General features: G+C 47.8%; 1 protein-coding gene across 1 annotated transcript; it reads left to right on the top strand.

Moving 5' to 3' along the window:
• The first annotated feature begins 2,679 nt into the window (after positions 1-2,679).
• On the top strand, positions 2,680-12,387 carry LOC144937488 (7-alpha-hydroxycholest-4-en-3-one 12-alpha-hydroxylase-like). The gene is made up of 11 exons (XM_078864737.1): positions 2,680-2,774; positions 3,420-3,543; positions 6,234-6,407; positions 7,993-8,014; positions 8,115-8,427; positions 8,599-8,717; positions 9,217-9,398; positions 10,095-10,272; positions 10,767-10,954; positions 11,680-11,831; positions 12,243-12,387. Exons 1-11 carry the CDS (start codon positions 2,680-2,682, stop codon positions 12,385-12,387), a joined length of 1,692 nt encoding a protein of 563 aa, XP_078720863.1.
• Positions 12,388-21,154: the final 8,767 nt, after the last annotated feature.

The raw sequence follows: 21,154 nt of genomic DNA, 5'->3' as shown, positions 1-21,154 counted from the left end.
TCTCCGGAACCCATTACACATGTTTACTGCGTAACGCTGAAGCAGCTGTAGTCACCTGAATGTACGTCGTGTGTTCCCCATGTCGGGTATCTTCACCAACCTACACTGACCAGTGCGGTGAAGCTCCGTCACGTATCTTCCCACCCAAGAGTCAGGCAATCTTATATTCGGTCCTGAAATCACTTGCATGTCTGATTTCATCAACCATTGCGACGGCACCGTGCGTGTACGTGCCAATACACGCCACAAGGGATAATGCCGGATAATGAATTTAATCTCATAGTGTCATTCATGCAATTGTATCTCAAACGCTGTACAATGATTACACGGGTTAACAATAATGACAAAGTGTCCAGCAAGGAGATGGAGCAATAAAATTAGGTCCTTGTGCAGCTGCTTTGTGGAATTACTGCATCGCGGCATTGTGAGTGATGGAGGCCTTCATCCAGCAGTGGATTGATTATAATTACGACTGCTGATGACAATATTGTTATAAAGTATCGTATAGTATGCAGTGATGGATTCTCTTGTGATATATCATGCACGTTAATTTGTGCTGGAAGTGTTGCATCATTGTTTGTATTGTATCATTGTGTTGTGGTGCAATGTACAACTCCCCTAGCCTCGTGTGAGGATCACCTACCCCGAGTCCCCACTCCTACCCCCGACGAACCCCGGTTACGTCCCGGGTCCCCCTTTAAATACCCTCCCGGGGGCATGACGTCACCGTCCCCCAAGGTCCGCCTGACGTCACGTTCTGTGACGCCACTCTCTCCGAGGGCGAGCGTAACCTGACGTCACCCACTACTCCTCTACATTCGTGACTGTACCCACTACTCCTCTACATTCGTGACTGCAGGGATTCATCTTCTTGGTTCTTTCGGTAAAGTCACGTAGAATGGAAGTAATAAAATAATATGCTTTAGTTTTTATTATTTTATTATTTCCATTCTACGTGACTTTACTGAAAGAACCAAGAAAACAAGGAATTTATCAAATTTGTCCCAAGACACCGACACCTGTGGCCTACTGTCCTTCGAACAATGCCACGAGATATTTAACGTCCACTGAAATGCAGACGGTGCATATTCATTGTTAACACAACACAACATGACAACTGCAATGTGAATCTGTGAGGGTCGCTAGCCCCCGCGATCCCTCCCTCGGTACCCCTAACGGCCGGGTTAACCTCATTACTCGCCCCCTCGCTGCTAGGCGAACCGCTGCTGCGTTCTTCACCCATGGGGTGAGAGCCGTCGCTCCAGGATTCCCCTCCCCCGCGGGTCCGCGTAGTAGGCATGTTTAATTACGTACGCGCACACCCACACACAGCTCTGCGCGGCACTCACTCAACCCTGACCACTCACGCTAGGATCGCGCACCTGTATTATACACGTCGTGAACGTGCGCGCACACACGCATACAGCTCCACACGCGATACCCACTCTTGCGCCGCTCTGCGCCGCGCTCGCCGCTCACGTTATGATCGCGCACCTGGGGTACGCTGATTACGCACGCCGCGAGCTTACGCATACACAGTACCACACGCGTTCACACTTATAACACGAGATCACACGAGGCCACGATCAGCTATTAATGATTTATTGTCTGCTACGTGGGACTGGTTGTTGAGTCAGTATGAATCGACGAGGCTGCCTACTCTACTAACCCGGAACCTATTCCCTATTTATCGTTCACGAAACACTTTTACCTCCTTACTCACGGTTTGAGGCACTCGACGTTCCGTGGGTTTTCCTCGCTGCTTGCCTCGACACGTCGCACGGACGTCCGGAGGGCAGAGCTGGGGCAGTCCTGGACGTTGGCTTCTCGGAGCAAGAGAGCGATTTCCCCTTTGCGCTCCCCATTTACCCTCCCTACCTCAAAGGGAATGCGACTCTGGACAATAGGCTCGCGACCCTCTCGCATGCGCACCGCCGTTCCGGGCGCTTTTGATATGCTAATTAATGCTCAACCTGCGCGGCGCAAATTCCAATCAATCCCTTTCTCACGCAGGCCCCCCCCCCCCCCATTATCGCAGTTTATGCGGCGGCGTCCGTCACAAAGGTGCGCCGTGGGAATTTGTGCACGGCTCCCCGCCTGACCCCGCTCTCCCGATTACTCATACTAACAGCCTTATCCTTTAACTCCCCTAACAATGGTGCCTGCGTGTTTTCTAATGATGCTCCTCCATCACAATGCTTATTCCCTCTGCCTGCCCCGTCGATACTTGCGTGTGTGGGGTGTGTGAGATGCGTTTCCCCCGCGGTGGCCGAGTGGCCCCTCGCTGCGACCTTGCAACCTTAAGGCCGGTCGCAGCGCCGCGGTGCAAAGTAGCGTCGGGGGAGGTCGTCCAATTCCCTGGTCGCCGGAAACCGTGAAAGTTTAATCCCGATAAGGGCTTCTCGGATAAAAACCGGTCGGCCAGGTGACCTCCCCACGGAGCTCTATGGGGGGGGGGGGGAATGCGTGCGGGTGTGTTCGTGTGAGGTGAGGTGAGGGGGACGCGGGGTCGGCTCCGTCGCTTGGTGGTGGCGAGGTCTTAGATGGGGCGCCTGCTGAACGGCTTCGTGGCGGCGGCATGACAAATCTCTACAACAAGAAAAATCGCTGCTGCTGGGCTATGCCACCATCCCGTGTTGTATTGTGTTGTTTTGTGTTGTTGTGTAGAGGTGATACAACATGGCTGGCTCAGTCCTGTTCACGTCCTCGTGGGTCGTGGGGTTCCTCGTCATCGCCTTCATCGTTCTCGTCCTGTTCATCATACGCAGAAGCCGGTGAGCGAGCCTCGCCATTCCTCACAACTGCTTACTACAACACCTCAACATTTATCACTGCAACACTCATCACACTATATTATTGATTATTTCGGTAATGTCACGTAGGTAGAAAACTTAAAATAAAAATAATGAAATAAAAATTACAAAATAGTGATTTTAATAATAACAAATATAAATAATAAATTGGAAATTATAAAAGCAAAAAAACCCACGACGTTTCATCGCTCCTCGCCACACCTCACTGCTCACCTCTACAAACTTACCACTCTGCACCATGAATTACTCACTATACCTTGCCATTACACTCACCACTGCTCACCATTACACACTTAATACTCCTCACCAAACCACACAGCTACATAGTCCACCATACCTCACCACACGACTACACACCTCGCTGCACCTCAACAAACCAAACCATATCTCACCATGACACAACTCACCACTTCACACCTCACCACACCATTGGGTATCATGGCCCACAGGACCATAGCCCTGGTGCACTGCCCTCTGGGCTATAATGCCATTCGTCTTCCTCTTGCCCCCTCCCCTCATTCCCTGGCCTTGCTCCGTTCCCCCCACCTCAATGCCGCCCCCCCCCCCCCCGTTCCCCACTCATCGATGCCCTCCGTGCTCCCCCAGACGCCCAGGAGAGCCTCCCCTTGATAAAGGCCTCATCCCATGGCTGGGCCACGCCATCGAGTGCCGGAAGGACATGTACGCCTTCCTGCGGCGCATGCAGCGCAAGCACGGAGACACCTTCACGGTCAGCAGTGGCAGTGGAGACAATGGGAATGACAACAGCAGTGGGAACAACGGGAGCAGCAACAATGGAAGTGGGAACAATGGGAACAGCAGCAGTGGGAATAATGGTAACGGTAGATGGAGTGGGAACAATGGGGACAGCAGCAGGGAATAACAGTTGGGATTTGGGTTGCCGCAGGTACAAAAAAAAACCCAGGACATATCGTGGGAAGCAGAATGTCTCATAATTCCAAAATAGGGCAGATCAACATGCAAGTGCATCGTCGTGAGTTGTATATTGTTATTGTGAAATTTACACAACACAAGAAGTTTAGAAGACTTGCAGATTTCCGAGTATGGCATCTACATGAAGAGGACGTCCTGGGAAAACCAGAACAGGTGGTAACCATACTGGGGGCAACCTTCATCTCCATATAGACATTTTCTGAGGCCTAGGTTACGAAAACTAAAAGTATAAACTTTTTCTTTGAACATTTTGGAGACACCAAATTTATACATTTTGCTTTTCAGGTTTGTATAATTATAACGTTTTCTCCTATATTTATCTTGAGCTCCACGTTACATCCTTCTTTGTTAAGTTATTCTATAGTTTCCTGATTGACTAAACTGATATTATGGGGATGTGGAATTGTGCGCCGCTCACATTAATATTTCACGGCTAAGTGTGGACTAAATTTCTGATTGCGAATGACTAAATTAAATCCAGAGACTAAAGCCTAGCTAAATATCATTCAACTAGACTAAAACTATGGCTAAAATATAACATACTCTTTGGTTCTTTCGGTAAAGTCACGTAGGTATAAAATAAAATAAATCACGACGTTTCGGGCGCAACACAAACGTCCGTCATCAGGTGGGAAAGCATGGTCTGCTGCTGAGGCAAAGCGATGGTCTGCTGGTGAGGCAGCAGACCATCGCTTTCCCACCTGATGATGGACGCTTGTGTTGCGCCCGAAATGTCGTGATTTATTTTATTTTATACCTCCGTGACTTCACCGAACGAACCAAAGAGTATGGATTCCTGCAGTCACGAAAGCTTCAAATCAAGATTCAAACATAACATGCTTACTAAATTAACACTGTACGCGTGTGCACTTAAAAATCATGTCTGCCAGTCTAGTGTGTGCCTGGTAAAACACCATGGTGAAATCGCTGCCACTTATTGGTGAATGGCGGCTGTTGTTGTTGTCGTAGTGAAGTATATAGCGCATTTCACTACACACCCGGTGAATATAGTTAGATTTTTACTCATGACCAACATCAGTGGCAAATATTTGAACCAATCTTGGGCCTCCTCGAGGTCAACGCAGCCATAATTTCATAGCTGATGTGGCACACTCGAAATGAAGGACGTGGGCAGGTGCTCCAAATCGAGGGCAAGCACATTTATTTATTGTGGTTAATATTAATCTTGTGAAGAACCGCACCGTCACTCTGTAAAATGCAACAGCGCGTGTTACACGCAGAAATCCTTCCGAGACGCCATTAACCATGTGGCTGGTTTACACGTGCAGTTATTCATTAACCCTTTATCTTAAACCCAATTCTACTACTTATAAACCATCCTTGTCTTTGACAATCACATTTGCACATCACTATTCGACTATTACTTTAATCTTAAGCTGTATGTCTATCTATACCATCCACTTATATCGGTATATTACACCCATTATATGTACTGTATGTGTACAGTATACGTACTGTATCTCACCATTGGACAGCTTACTACTTTACATGTGTTCTATTCTCAATAGCATTGCAAGTAGTCATACTCTGGGTACATGGGCATGGTTATAGACTAAACAGTATTAGAGTTAGAGAATTACAATGACAGTAACTAATTACAGTGCGTCATCCCTTTACAATGCACAGTGCTAAAACGCCTCTAATTGCATATATCACAAACGAACAATTCAAAGCCAAGCTTAAAGTCTAGAACAAGTCTAGAACATTTATATAACGATCAAAAACAACCTTTGGGTCCTTTACCTGAAAAATGCAACAGCGCGTGTTACACGCAGCAATTATTCCGAGACGCCATTAACCATGTGGCTGGTTTACACGTGCGGTTATTTATTAACCCTGCCAGCCATCTACAGGCCCGACTCAGTCATCACATGCTGCTGTACACACATGCATTGATGCACTGCACAGCACATCAGGACCTTCACAGAACCACACTTTACTCCCTTGCTGCACAAGGACATAATAAAAAGAGTGATCCATTCCTAATGTGCCACACTGATGTGGTGTGTAAACATAAGGCATTGGTGCGACAAAAAGGCAGCACGGAATGCTTCTGGCCGAAGCACTCTTTCATGTGCCGTGACCACCTTGATCTTCCTCCTGTCTCCTGGTTTCAAGGATGACATCGACAATTTTCAGCAGTTCTGCTGAGTATTCATGTGGCTGCACAGATGAATATGGGAGACATAGCGCTTGTTACATTGAATACAGAACCACGTGGGTGGTTGGGCCGATCGAGATCGACGCTATCTTTGTTGCTGGTGCCGCATCTCCTCCCACTGCGCATCGTGATTCTTGTAAAAAAAATTGGACAGTTGCCAGCCGCTTGCACTTCTAGCTGGCCTTCACGTTTGCTCACTAGCAGCAACTTGCTTCAGCATCCTGCGGAGGCCATACGCCAGATCTTTCGTTGTCTTTGCATATCCGCCCCCTGCGCCACCGCAGGTGTGCTTGGGCGGACAGTACATGACGTTCATACTGGACCCACACGATATGATGGCCGTGGCACGCGAGGCACGCTCCATGCTCGACTTCACCGAGTTTGCGCGCAAGCTCGTTCTCAGCGTCTTCAGCGTTAACTTCAAGGTCGAATTCTCCAAGGCGACAGAAGCCCTCAATGTCAGGTGCGGCGCCTCAAACAACAGCTCACACTACAACACACTCACGGTCTTGTATATGTGGGTGCAGTGGTAAGATAGTTTAAGATAGTGAGAAGGGCCTGGGTTTGATTCTCGACACGGGTGTCTTTCTGTCGTCTCCCTGTTCTGAAGAGTGTGAGTATGTGAGTTTCTGTGTAGAGTTTGTATGCTCTTTACTTGCCCTGCATGGGTTACCTCTGGGTTCTTCAGTTCCCGACCATAGTAAAAACTATAATTAAAAATACTATAACTGCTATAGGCCAGGACCCTCTTGAAAAAAATGATTGAGACTCATTAGTGACTAGATTCAGATTATTCAAATCCAATTACTTAGCAGTGCCAGCTCGCCACTCTGGCCCCTGAGTCACCCGGCCACTTCCTAGTCAAATTTGTCGAAGAAACAATAAATACGCATTCACCCCCATTGTACAAAGGTATTTGTATAACCTAATATACAGGGTGTTTAAAAGAGATGGACTCAATTTCAAAGCAGTGTATTTCACGATGGAAACATGTTAAAATTACACAAAAAGTTACAAACGGTTTAATGAGTTATCAGGTTTTACTAACCATTTTAAAAATGCTCTATGTGCCCTCCACCTGCTGTACGGACAACATCGAGACGAGAGTTGAATTCGTCCCAAACGCCTCTCAAAGTGTCTTCTTCCACTGACGTCACCGCTGCCGTGATTCTGTTTTTGAGGTCATCCAGATCAGTCGCTAATTGTGGCACAAAAACACGGTCTTTTGACGTATCCCCACAGGAAAAAGTCGTAGGGTGTGATGTCTGGGGATCTTGGGGGCCAAGAGTGTAGCGCCAAGTCTTGGGGTCCCGTGTGATCTATCCAACGTTGAGGCAGTGTGTCTTGCGAATGACTGAGGCTAGGGGCTGTTTGTGCGCTGGGAGAGGCATATAGCGGTAATCATTTGAAGCTCATTTGGTAAGAGTTTCATTCATGGGCGGTTCGTGGTTGCAGAGCTATAGCGATTTCAAATCGGGTCCATCTTTTTAAAACACCCTGTACATATGTTTTGCATCACTTGTGTTGTTTTATCCAGGCCACCTCTCCCCCCCCCCCCATTACCCCAGATAATCAAGAGTTTACAGTACTTTTTTCATATGGCAGGATGGAAAAGCAACAGTTTTGAAACGTAGTTGAATCCTAATTTTTTTTCAACCAATCCAAGAAGGCAATAGATGCTGTACGGATCACACCGACACCGCCAGGATGTTGCTTGGATGGCACATTCGTCGGTGAAGAAGACTGAATTCACTGAATCTAACGCCCATTTCTAAATATGTATATGCATGCTTGTATGGACTATTGTGTGTGTGGGTGGCGAAAACATCACAAGTTGACAGTTGGGAGCACAGGTGGTGCATCTGCCAGTCATCTGAGGCAGTCAACTCATGGCACCTGGGTGTGTCCCCTGACCTTCCAGCTAGCCTTCAACACTTCACCGTGGCCTCAAGGTGCACCTAGTCTAGCTCAAGCGCCGTGGTGCTGTCACCACTACTTAGTGGTGATTGGCGGTTGTTGTTGTGCTCTTGTGTGTTCATGCAGTTGCCATTCACGGCCAACATCCGTGACGAATATCTGAACCGTTTTTGGTCCTCCCCTTGGTCGACTGAGCCATAAATAAGTACCTGGTGCGGTGTGTAAACATCGGCACAGGGGAGACAAAGACAGCCAGGCGTGGTGCCAGCCACGAAAACCCCGTCGTGCACGTGACGGCCTTAAAAAGGCCACAGGGGGGGATCTTTATCTTTGTTTGCTCCCGAGTGCATGTACGTGTGTTCGTGTGTGCGTGTCGCCTCACAGCCACCTGCAGGGCAAAGGGCTAGTGGACCTGACGGATGCAATGATGTCCCAGCTGCACCTGCTCATGGGGCCAGGTTCGTTTGACGAGGGGAATGGCCGTGGGGGGTGCGGGGGCCACAGGGACGCCAAGTGGCACGAGTCCGGCCTCTTTCACTTCTGCTACGACATCGTGTTCAGGTGCGCCGCGCCAATCACCGCTTCACCTCTCTCGCCCCCTCTTGGCATTTTGCCCATTATTTTTATTGCAGTTTTTCAACATCATCATCGACGTCATCATTGGCGTCATCGTCACCATTACCATTGTCATCATCATCGTCAATGAGTAATGACTGTCCGTGCTGCGTGTAGAGCCGGCTACCTGGCTCTGTATGGCCAGGAGCAGAGCACGAACTCCCTGGAGGTGTTCAAGGAGTTCCGCAAGTACGATCAGCTGTTCCCTGCCCTCGCCACGTCCACGCTCTGGCCCGGTATGACACAACTGTCATGATACGTCTCTCAAGTATCTTTTATAACTGCAGTGCCCGGAGAAAACCCACGGGCACGAGTGGTACCATAAGCCTGTAGTGATTTGATGGATTGTCACGAATGCAACAATTCAACAAAAAAATCGACCCTCTTTTTTCCCGTGTCTGTTTTCTGCCATGCATGTTATGTTTCAATCTGTCTTGCATGGGCCGTTCGCGTAACTATATGCCCACCCACCCACTTACCTACCCATTTAGCAACTCGCCTACCCACTCACTCACACGCTCACTCGGCCACTCGTCTACTCAACTACCTACCCACCCGCTTACCCAAGCTCCCACCTGCTCACCTACACACTCACCTACCCACTGACTCACTGAACCACCCACCTACCTATTCAATCACCCTCTTGTACCCATGCTGACTTGTCTACTGGGTGCATGTTTTTTTTCTAACGCCCATCTCCCTCTGTCCCACACCCCGTTTTTCCCCCCATCTCAGCCCAGAGGAATGAAGTGGAGCGACTCCAGTCATGGTTCTGGAAGCTCATGGGGGACACGCTGCTGCGTGCACGTGAGCACCTGAGCCCCTGGCTCCTGAGCCATGACGAGAAGCTGATCGAGCTGCAGGGCGACAAAGAGACCCGCGATCGCACCTTGTTCATGCTGCTCTGGGCCTCGCAGGTGAGACGACTGAATCAGCTCTGAAACGGAATGAGTAACGACACCTACGGTAGATCATCGATTATCGGGCGGCTTTGGGCGGGGGGGGGAAGGATTCACCGGATTTAAATAAACACCGGATAATAATCACATTATTATTTAAAATGGCATTTTTATCACATCCTTGTATCACAATGTTTTTGGGTGTTGTGTAATGTGTTTTTGTGTTTTAAATGTGTTTACGGTATGAATTTGGCATAAAGAAACATACAAATGGACAAAAATAAATATCCTGTAAAAAGTTACTGTATTTACCATACCGTACTTACCACTCCAATCTTGAAGACTCTGCATGGGGTGATGATACGTATTACGCTCTTGTTTCAACAATCACGTGTTTGATGACCGCCGGACTGATGGAGCCTTTAGATCGGTGCTCCGGCGAACGCCGAATTACACAAACGCAAATGCATTCTGCGCGACCTCTCACCCAGTGTATAAGAGGAATGGTGTGATGCCTATTATTTAATTGCCGCTTTTGTTAAATATGATAGCAACATTTTTTTTATACTTGACTACAAGAATGTAGTAAGGCAAGCCAGGAGATGGCGCCCTCAATACGCACAGGCACAGATGGATTTTGTTGAAATTCTGTGATCTTCCAACCTCGCCTCCTAAGTGCTCGATTACAGGCTTGAATGTCCCCCACGTGACCAGGGTAACACGGGCCCCGCGTCGTTCTGGATGCTGGCGTATCTGATGAGGCACGCGGACGCCATGGCGGCCGTGCGCGCCGAGGTGCAACAGCTGCTGGAGGCGACGGGGCAGAGCGACGGCGCGGAGACGCGAGTGATCTCGCTGACGCGCGACGCGCTCGTCAACACGCCTGTGCTGGGTGTGTCCACTCACCTACTCACCCACCCACTCAAAAACTTACCCACCTGCCCACTCTCTTACCCACCCCGCTCGCTTATTCACTTACTCACTCAACCACTCACCAACTCACTCGCTCAATCGCTTACTCGTTTCCTCACCTAATTACCCACTCACTTACCAGTTCACTCACTTGCCCACTCGCTCCCTCACCCTATCACTGCCTTACACACCTCACCACTCACTCTCTCACCCCGCTTGCATTCTCCCCCTCTCACTTGCTCCCTCATCCACCCACCCACCTGCTTAATTGTGAGGGGTGGCCATCACCATGCCCGGCCACCTTTGTTTCTACAATGCTGTTGCTTACACACTGCATCAGATCGATCTTAGGAAGGCCCAGAATCGGTTCAGATATTTGTGACCGAAGTCGGCCGCGAGTGGGAATCGAATAGGTTAATTGCACATTGTACCAACCAATTAATTATCTCCCCACTGCCCCTCGCCCCCATGCAGACAGCGCCATTGAGGAGATGCTGCGCCTACGCTCGGCTCCCATCCTCGTGCGTGCTGTCCAGCAGGACATGACGCTAAAGGTGTCGGGCGCCAGCAGACCAGGCCCCAAGCTCCGCGCCGGCGATCGCGTCGCCATGTTCCCTCACCTGAGCCCCCACATGGACCCCGAGATCCACGTGGATCCCGAGGTGGGGGAGGCTGCTGTCCGTGCGTGTCTGTCGTAGAGGCCAGGGCAGGTGCTCCGGTTTCTTCCCACACGAAGAAAAACACTTGTTAAGACGGAATGATCAAGATGGCCAATTTGGTAGCAGTGCAGTGAGTAATCATCGTAACAATATAGTCGTCATGCTGCGTCTTGTCCAGTATGTTAAAGAGTGTTTGGCATGTGAGAGGAAACCAGCACACCTGGAGTAAACCAGAATACTTAGAGAAAACCCACCATGCATGTGGGGGAGTTAACGCTAAAAATCCTACACAGATTTGTTTAAGAATCCAATTCTGTATTGCAATCTCATGGCTACCTTGTGGCCAAAAGCCAACAACATCAGAGCCCTTAAAATACAACTAGACATATCAGTACTAAAAGGCTCAATCCTGCTTAGCTTGTTAGATTTGATGGGTACATTCATTGCGATTTCATCGTAGAAAAGTCAGTTGCTGATCTATCTCAATCGTGAATTTGTTAAATGTGGTATAAAACTCATCTTCATGGGTTTTCTTAAGACTCCTCCCACGCAAAAACACTGAAACATTTATTTACTAAACCATTCCAAGTAGGATCATGAACGTCTTGAGCACCTGATTAGGCCATCCTCTATTTCCACTCAGCCTGAAAGGGGTGAGGACCCCATGGCAGCTGCCTTGCAGCTCACCTGCTCATCTGTGACGCATTGTCTCATTCCGCCAATGACAGGAGTTTAAGTTCGATCGCTTCCTGAACGTGGACGGCTCCAAGAAGACGGACTTCTTAAAGTCTGGGCGCAAGCTCCGGTACCCCACAATGCCCTGGGGTGCCGGTGTGTCCATCTGTCCCGGTCGATTCTTCGCCACCAACGAGATCAAACAGTGAGTTCCCCTTTTGTGATGAGGGCTGGATTAACGCAGGGTCTTGAGGGGCTGCAGTCTGGGCCAAACACGTTCCTTCGGAGTGGGCAGGTAGGAACTTGGTTGGACAGCGCATTCGTGCACGACAGAAAGCTCGCGGTCACGTGACGCACTTCAACCAATCCGGGAGCGTACATGTTTGGGAGGGGCTATGCACGACAGACAAATAATCCCTGGTGGACAATGTGGAACTGTTGTTCCTACCTGTAAATTTTTGTTACCCCTACAATCTCTAACTTTAAGTGGGGGGGTCGTCGTGTTTGTGCGCATGCGTCAATGTGCGTGCGTGTGTCAATGTGTGTACATCAATGTGCCTGCATTAGTGTGCATGTGTCAATGTGCGTGCATGCGTGTGTGCGTGGCTCTGCTCAGGTTCATTGTGCTGATGCTGATCCACTACGACATCGAGTTCTGCGACCCCGCCACTAAAGTGCCAGACATCAACGCGTCGCGATTCGCATTTGGCGTCATGCACCCAACGCATGAAATTTGCTTTCGTTACCGCCCGCGCTTCTGAACAGCGGTCGACACTACCCTCCTTGCCCGGTCTCTTAACCCTGCCCTGCTGCTCCTTCTCCCTCTCCTGTGAAGTTGCAGTTTGTATCTCCGACATCTCTCAAATTAGACGATGAAGGCTGTTTCAGTCGCTTGAAACTGTTCGTCCATCTTTGATTGTTAACCTGTTTGGTTAAACTCTTGTCCATTCTCCCACCTGTTAATCTGTCAGTACATCTGTCAGTGCATCTCTCTCTTGGTTCGTCTGTTTATCTCCGTCTATATTTCTGCCCATCTGACTACATGTCCGTTTCTGTCCTGCATGGCTGTCTCTCCACCTGTTTGTCCAACTATCTGTCGGCCTGCCGTTTGTCCATCCACCTGTTTATCTTATCTCCATTTTCATGTATCTGCCCACATGTGTATGTATTCATCTATCCTTTCATTAGTCTGTCATTATCATAAATCTTACTGACTGCTTTAATTGAATTCTGTGAAGGTCAGCGACGTAAATATGGGTGCTGCAACCCAGATAGAATTGCAACATTATCTGATTTCGTGCCTTGTGTTAAATACGTCTTTGGCATGGAAAGTAAAGTGTTGTTTATTCGATTAAACGTTGTTTGGAAAAAAAAATACAAAGGGTGGATGAATTAATTGCAGTATATGCATCCTGCAAACAACATATCCTACTCTCGAAAAGAATAAAATATTCATAAATTCAAGTGTACACGTATTTTATAACTTATATAAAGATTTACGGTTATATCTAGTTTAGAAATAGCATTGTCACCCATGCACATTGCATCTCACAATCGCTATGTAACAAACAAGCTGGAAGACAGCAACCAGGTGGTGAGCCGGCGCTTTCAACAATTGCCCAAGCTCTGCAATCCTCTATATTTTAAGATGTTTTGAGCCAATTAATGAGTGCAGAATGCATGTGGGAAGAAAATGGAGCCAACCAGAGAAAGCTGACGTGTGCGAGGGAGCAACACTATATACCACCTCCTGGCAAGGCATGGTACCCATGGGAAATGAGTAACAATAATTGTACGATCTACAAACTCTTACCTCCACAGTGCTGGATTATGGGTGTGCCCCACCACTAAAGATGCATAGAATGAGTTTTAGGTTAAAGTAACCTACACTTGACATTACATCCAATCAGTGACAAATTATGCGACTGAACTAAAAACTACACATAAATTACTGTACAGAACCAAATTCCAGAGTAACAATTCCTTCAGCTTTTATATGTTTAGTTTTTATTTTAAAGCTAAGCCACTTCAGTTTCCCAGATATTTTTTGGTTATTTTTCCTATCTAATCTCCACTTCAGCTGCCACGTGGGCTGGGTGACCTTGGAAAGGGTCATGGCCACATGACAACAGACTGCGCCATGGACGTTCAAGGTTTTACAAGAGGCAACCGGGTAAAGGTTGGGGGCAGGGTGCACAGATGGAGGTTACAGGGTGGATGGCATGAGGTTGCAATGAAGATTTTTGGTTGAAGTTGACCATTTAACAAAAAAAAAAACATTCCTGCGGAGGGAGCTGGTAGGAACGTTGGGTTGCTCGGTCAATGGCCAGGGTCAACGGCGGCGTGGTGTATTCCGCAAATATGCCGGACTGTGAGGGCGGGCACAAGCCGGCGTGAGTAGGTTAAACGTTCAGTTTTATAAGGGCACCACGGGGTGACCAGCCCCTCCCCACCCAGCCCCACTCCTCCCACCCCCCACCCAGCCCCACCCTCCCCACCCAGCCCCGCCCCACCCAGCCCCTCCCCACCCAGCCACTCCCTGCACGACGGACACAATAATCCCCTGTGGGCTGGTGTAACCAGGAGGTTCCTACCAGGATAAGCTTGGACTTATTGCGCGGTTGAAAGTGACGTTTGCGGTGATGGATTTGTCATCCAAGGCAACCGACTATAGAAAACTGTCCGATAAAGAACCGGTTTTTCAACCAGTACAGAACCTTTCTAGATTTGAAGTTTTCGTGACTGCAAGGATCCATACTCTTTGATTCTTTCGGTAAAGTCACGTAGGTTTAATTTACTTTTATTTATTGTTATTTTATTCTTTTTTCATCTACGTGACTTTACCGAAAGAACCAAAGATTACAGTACAGAACCCTCATTGCGCGTGATGAAGAACCGTCGTCTGATACAGAACCCTAATTTCACGTCACTTGTCTCATCCAATGCAGAGGCCTTTTCTCGTGTGATACAGAGTCCTTGTCTCACCCAATACAGAACCCTCATCTGATCCAATACAGAGCCCTTGACCAGGGACAATTCGCACATAAAAACTGCGGAACATTTCAATTGGGCAGCAATATTCGTAAGAGCCAAAAGTGTTCTTCTCTGTCGTGAAAACCCCGCAGGTTAATTGCAGCCAGTTCAGGATGAGGCCACCACTCCCGCTATGCCAGCCAATCGGCTGCCAGGAAAGTTACCCTGATGCAACATGGGCGCAGAGACGTCATCGCTATGGCCTGTGGATGAGCTCAGTTGTATATTTACGTGATTAATGGGTTTGTCAAACTCTTGGGTCTTTCGGTCAAGTCACGTAAATAAAGAATAATCGATCACGTTTCAATCGCAACACAAGCAATCGTCTAGGTTGACCGAAACACCCAAGAGTGCGAATTCCTGCAGTCACGAAAGCTTTAAATCAATATTTAATGGGTTTGTCTTTTAATTAATGCGAATATGAATTTGCGTGAATGTATTTGTACGTGTGAGATAGTGCGGTAGTGTAGCGGTTAGCTCACGGCCAACACCAGTGACGATTATCTGAACTCGTCCAGGGCCTCCCCTAGGTCGACTGTTAAATAAAAGAGTAATTTTAAAATTACATTTTTCCAAAAAAATATTTTTTCCCAAAAAAAATTATCTGAACCAAAAAATGTTGGCATTTCCATTCCACCCCCCATCGTGGCTTAGCGTCCGCTCCGTTTTCGTCAAGAATCAATTCCAAAGCATCTCGTCGGGTGAATGGTGAATAGAATCTTCTGGAATAAACCGGTGAGAGGGCATTTACGACCGCCCGTCTATCTGTGGGCACCCCCCGCACCCACCACTCTCTGTGCAGCAGACATTTGTTTGCGCGTGTGGTCTCTGTGTGTGTGTTTGTTTTAGGGTTCAGCTTCATGGCATTTGTCGCGGCCAAATGGGAGAACACCAGATGCTTTGTTCCGAACAGCCCTGGGGTTTAAAAGTTTTGCTATGCAAATTGTTAAAAGCGTAGCCGTATTTGTGCAACGGGTCAAATAAATGCCGCACCAGTGGGTTCGTAATCGTCTTTTCTTTCGTGAACGTTTGATTCGTCCACGTGCAGGTGCTTTTCAGTAGCTGTGCACGTTTTAAAGTTTGGGTTATTGCTCCTATTGACGTGGATTTGCGAGTGAAGCTGTCGTGACTTAAGGTGAAGAATTCAGTACCGATGATAATCTTCACTGACATTGTGACCACCATCGTCACTGACACCACAGTCACCACAGCAGACGTTGTCTTAACAGCCAACATGATCATCGCATATTCCTTTTACTGGACATGTGTGAAATAAGTAATATTTTAAAATACTTTTTTTTTAAACACGCTTTAATGAAATGTACCGTACGAGTAATGGCAGAACTCCACGACTCCAGGAAGTGGCCCTGAAGCTTGCCATAACGTAAGGTGCCGTCGTGATTTACAGTGTAATGGGTTCCGGAGACACTTGTATAGGTAACTTCTTTATTACAATACAACACTCCAACAGTCCTGATACTCTGTTACAGCCTAGGTACACAGCCTAGGTACACAGCCTAGATACACTACTCTGGCTACTCTCTGGGGTCCTCCGGCTACAATTACCCTAGGGGAGGCTAATCTGACCCGACCCAGCCAAGGTGCTTGTCTGGACTCTGGCTTCCTCGGAACTCGCCCTTACAAGGACGTAGTGCCGGGAGTCCCAGAGTCCCACCACTGGCCCTCACAGCGTCCCGCCCTTACAAGGACAAGCGGGACGAGGGGGTCCAGGCTCCTACTCTGGCTGGTCTTGGGTCTTGAGCTACAACTGGCCCCAATCGGCCAGGGAGCTGCCTTTTTATGCCTCGTCCCCAACGAGGGTTTGGGTTGTGTGCGCCCCCAGATATCACACAGAGCACACACAGCCCCCCCGTTGGTGGCGCCAAGGGGCTTAACTGGCTGGGGTGCCTGGGATCCTAGCGCCTGGCGCCAAGGCTTATCTGCCTAGGATCCCAGAGCCCCCAGCAGCCCCTCCCCTCTTATGGCACTACAACAGCAATGTCAGTTGAGCGTGGACAATTAGACCCAAGCCGAAACATATAACATATAAAAATATTGTTTAAAAATATATATTTTTTAATGACAGAATATAGTATTGTCACCAGTATGATATACGTATACCAAGTTTGCAGTTGATACCACATTGGTAAGTGGGTTAAAATTGAGTTACAAGATATGAAGATACAACAACAGACACAGTTGAGGATACAACAGTGAGTTTATCAAAAGCGTGTAAAAGAATGTTTTAAAATATATGTTTTTGATTTTATTTTTATGATATAATATAGTATTGTCATCAAAATGACGTAAGTATACCAAGTTTACAGTCGATAGCACATTGGGAAGTGGGTTAAAATTGAGTTACAAGATTTTTTGAGGATACGACAACAGACTGAGTGAGTTAAATAAAAGCGTGTATAGAGCTCTATAGCTCATCGGATTCCTCCAGTATGAATATATATATTCTGATATTCACCATCACTGATATAACGGTATCATTGTCACCAACATTATCCTCACTAGCATTGCCATCAATGTGTTATGAAGGGCCATTGCCTGAAACGTCACCTATTTGTTTCAAGTCGTGATGCAGCTGCTACCTGGGTTACTACATCGCGGAATCGTGAGCAATGGCAAGGGCTTAGGAAGGCATTCATCCAGCAGGGGATTGACCAGGATGATGATGTACAATCTTGTGGTGTATCGAGTTATAAGTGGGCAGTAATCAGAATCTTTATCGAGACTGTGAGAATTCGATGAGCTATGAAGCTCATTTTCACAGATGTCCAGTCGGGGTGGGTCAGAAAGTTACAACAACAACAAGACAAACATCGATAGGATTGCAAAGTATAGGAAAGCTAAGCAAGTGACTAAATAAAAACAAAGTATGTAAGTACAAATTGCATAACGGATTGTGTTGATATGTATATTATGTTGTGCTGGAAGTGTTATATCGTTGATTGTGTAATAAAATACTTCGTCAGGCACTGCTGGTCTCTGTTTGTCTTTTATTTAGGTTCTTTCTCCGCACCTCGCTGGTCTCCTCCGCAGACCAGCGTCGTCTCGCGCGCGCCCCGCACGCGCTCCCCCGTCAGCTCCTCCACTCTTCCTCACACCCCGCTGGTCCTGATTAGGGACCAGCATCTACTCTCGCGTGCCACGCACGCTCCTCCGTTAGCTCCTCCACTCCCGCACTTCAGACACCGCTGGCCGACGGCGTGCTGAGGTCCTTCGGCCACGTGGCCGATGGCGCGGATCTCCTCTCACCACCCAACGTGGCTCAGCCTCTTAACTTCCCCAACTGCCCCGATCTCTTCCGGGCACCCACTTATATCCATTCCCCCCACGTGACCCTGACGTCTCCCCTTCCGGATCGTCAGATCCGGCCTTCCCATACTACCCTGCTAGCTCCACCCCCATTCACCTTGCCTCCCATTGGAGCCGAGGTGAACGGTGGCCCCTCCCACACGCCCCGCAGACCAGGCTCCGCCCCCCAATACCCCGGGCCGTGTGATTGGGCCAGAGCCCAGCAACAGCCCGATTTACGCTCGCATTACAATTACATCAAGCAGTTGCCACCAAGTGTAGGTGGTTACACAGTTGTGATGATTATTAACATATGTATGTCAAATGGTACATGTACTCTCAGGAGCAGCCATCACATTTTATAATTTTTTGCGAAAAGCAATACACACGACATTCAAAACTTCGTCTTATCTGACACAGAACCCCGCTTTGATCCAATACAGAACTCTCATTACACAGAAACAATGACAAATTGTTTTAAAAGGGAGGATGACTTTTTTATCGTTCATAAAACCATTGACTCGATGGTAGATACCAGCTTTTTGTTGTTTTTGTTTTTTGTTTGTCGCGGTTGCACCCGATTCAAGAGCCAAACGGCTCACAGGGCTATACCAAATAAATGAAACTGAAAAAATGAAAACTGAAGCTTGAAAATATTTGGGACTTGAAGGTCTGGCTTCTATCTACGACCCCTTGATACCTTGGAATGAGATTGTAGTGCACCAGGCTACCACCGAACGACACCTCAAGGGTGGAATCTGCTGCACGATTGCTCAGGTGTAAAGCACTTGTGGTAGTGTTGGAGGGACAGAACTATCGCACCGATAGAGTTAGATCAGCTGTTAAGAGTACCGGTATCCCTAAATTTATGAACGTTCGATTTACAACATTTCACGTTAACGCAATTGACAAATTATGGACACCTTTCGACGAACGACATCGAATTTCCGCGTTAACGAAATCTCACTCCGGCACGCGCCGTGATCATCATCAAACTAGAAGCACCCTGGAGGCTGCGTCCACCATCCATGACGGCGTCACGGTATCCCTGCAGTGCAACGGTAACGCAGCCATTTCACCTTACAAGCCATTCCAACGTGCAGATCTCTTGACGAGTTGCCTTAAAAGGCGAATTGTGTTTGTTTTTAATTAATTATTATTATTCAATCGTTTTAATACCGTATTTATGTTCATTGGTATAGTATTACTTGCATTGGCAAGTCATTTATAAACATAATTGTATGTTAAAATGTGACGGTGCTCGTTCCGAGCCTGGAGGGACGGCATTGTTCATAATTCTGTTGCGGCTATGTTTACCGGCGAATTCCGGTTGCTGAGCATTTGCATGGATTAGGTGCACAGTAGAATGGCATCGGAAGGATTTTGGCCAACTTCAGCAGCAGGCCATAATGCCAAACAGTGTCAGAGGCAGCAGAGAGTTGAATAATTCCTGTGCCAGTTTTCTGTTGACTCGAAACCATCGTTTATGGGTGTGGGGAGCGATCTTTTCACAGCAAATATGGTCAGTTCAAAAAACAGCTTGTTGGGGAGACAGTTTGGGGTCAATAATCGGGGGGGAAAGTCAAGCAAGCATATGGTAAATTCCATCAGCCTGGAGGTGGAGGACAACATTAGATATTCGTTTGTGGCTGGAAGGCAAGTCCTGCGACTTTCCAGGTTTCAGAATGGCGATGACTTTGGCTTCCATTGTTTCGGGACTTTCCCTGTCCTGTGCATGGCGATGAAGGGGTTTACAAGCCATTGTTGGCCATATAGACCCAGGTTCTGTAGGAACTTGGCTCATAGACCATCATATCCCAGTGCCTTGTTAGACTTTGCGGCCCTAAGGGCCCCTTCCACTTCGGCGACAGTGCATGGTCTTGTTATATCTGTAGCTTGCGGTAGTTAATTGAAGGTGCTGGTAAGTTGTTTCCGGACAGCTTTCTTGGTATGCTTGTCCATCGGTGCCTTTTGAGCAGGACGCAACAGACATTTCTGTGGGTTTTGGTGGTCTCTGCTCTGTTGGTTTTGAGGCACCTAGGTTAGCAACAACTATAATTTACATTGCGGTGATTGATGCCAGATGATTGCGTCAGGAGTACTTTAGCTTATCACTGCGATGCAAACTAAGATTCGCCGACAAAGCAACAGAGATAAGAGTTAGCAATGCCCCTATCTCTCCCAGCGACGTTGGGGGTGGGGCTAGGGGCGTAGTAAGGCAGCTTCAGGGAGTGAACATTTCTCCATCTGTAGGCACCTCTACCTGCGGCAGAGATTGCGCCCGTGCGTCTGATGTGCGGCTGTGTGGCAGTGTCGCGGCTCAATTGGAGAACGTCAGATGATTTGATCCAACGGAATAATATCGTAGCAGTAGGTTTGTAGATATTGATGGGTTTATGTCCATCCACGTGTAGGCGTTTTGCACACGTGAGTATGCGGTGTATGTTTTAGAGATATTACTCTTATTAAAGTGGCTCTGCGAGTGAATCGGTCAGTGCCGGATTCAGATAGTGCGGGGCCTGTCGCATATGTTATATTAAAACACTATTTTTATACTTACAGAATAAAGTAATTGTATTTTTTCATTTGCTATACAGCCAGATAATACACAAATCGCTATCCGTAAACACCCAGTCGTTCATAAAAGTTGAAGACGGTATAGTACTATAGTAACAGAGCAAGTGCAGAATCACAGAACCGAAATTGATAGCTTTAAAGCATTTAGCGCGGGGCCCTTGAAAGTTCAGGGCCTGTAGCTTACGTAGATACTTTTGCTACTAGGATAATCCGGCATTGGAATCGGTCGTGACTTGAGGTAAGAATTCAGTCCTGATTCACCATTGATAACATCGCCATTGTCATCGCAGACAGGGGCGGTTTCTTCATTAGGGCGATTGGGCGACGCACCACCAATGTCATTCAACCACAGAGTCACGCTAGCCGTCACTGTCAGCCTCTGGATATAGTCCAATCAGCGTCATGTCACGTTCTGTGGAGTACCGCCTCTTTTTGGGCGATTTCACTACGGCTGAGAATCGCCCCGAGTGGTCCCATAGACTTACATTCAAAGATGTTTTTTTTCGAACGGGGGCGCTGCAATGCATTCTCTATGGCTTCCGGGAGGGCATGCACTAACGTGCTTACGTCATCATACGTGCTTACGTCATCATACGTAAGCACGTCTCATCC

The sequence above is a fragment of the Lampetra fluviatilis genome, chromosome 2 (assembly GCF_964198595.1).
Source record: "Lampetra fluviatilis chromosome 2, kcLamFluv1.1, whole genome shotgun sequence".
NCBI lineage: Eukaryota > Metazoa > Chordata > Hyperoartia > Petromyzontiformes > Petromyzontidae > Lampetra > Lampetra fluviatilis.
The sequence above is the reverse complement of the archived record's forward strand: the minus strand, read 5'-3'. Positions and strand labels throughout refer to the sequence as shown.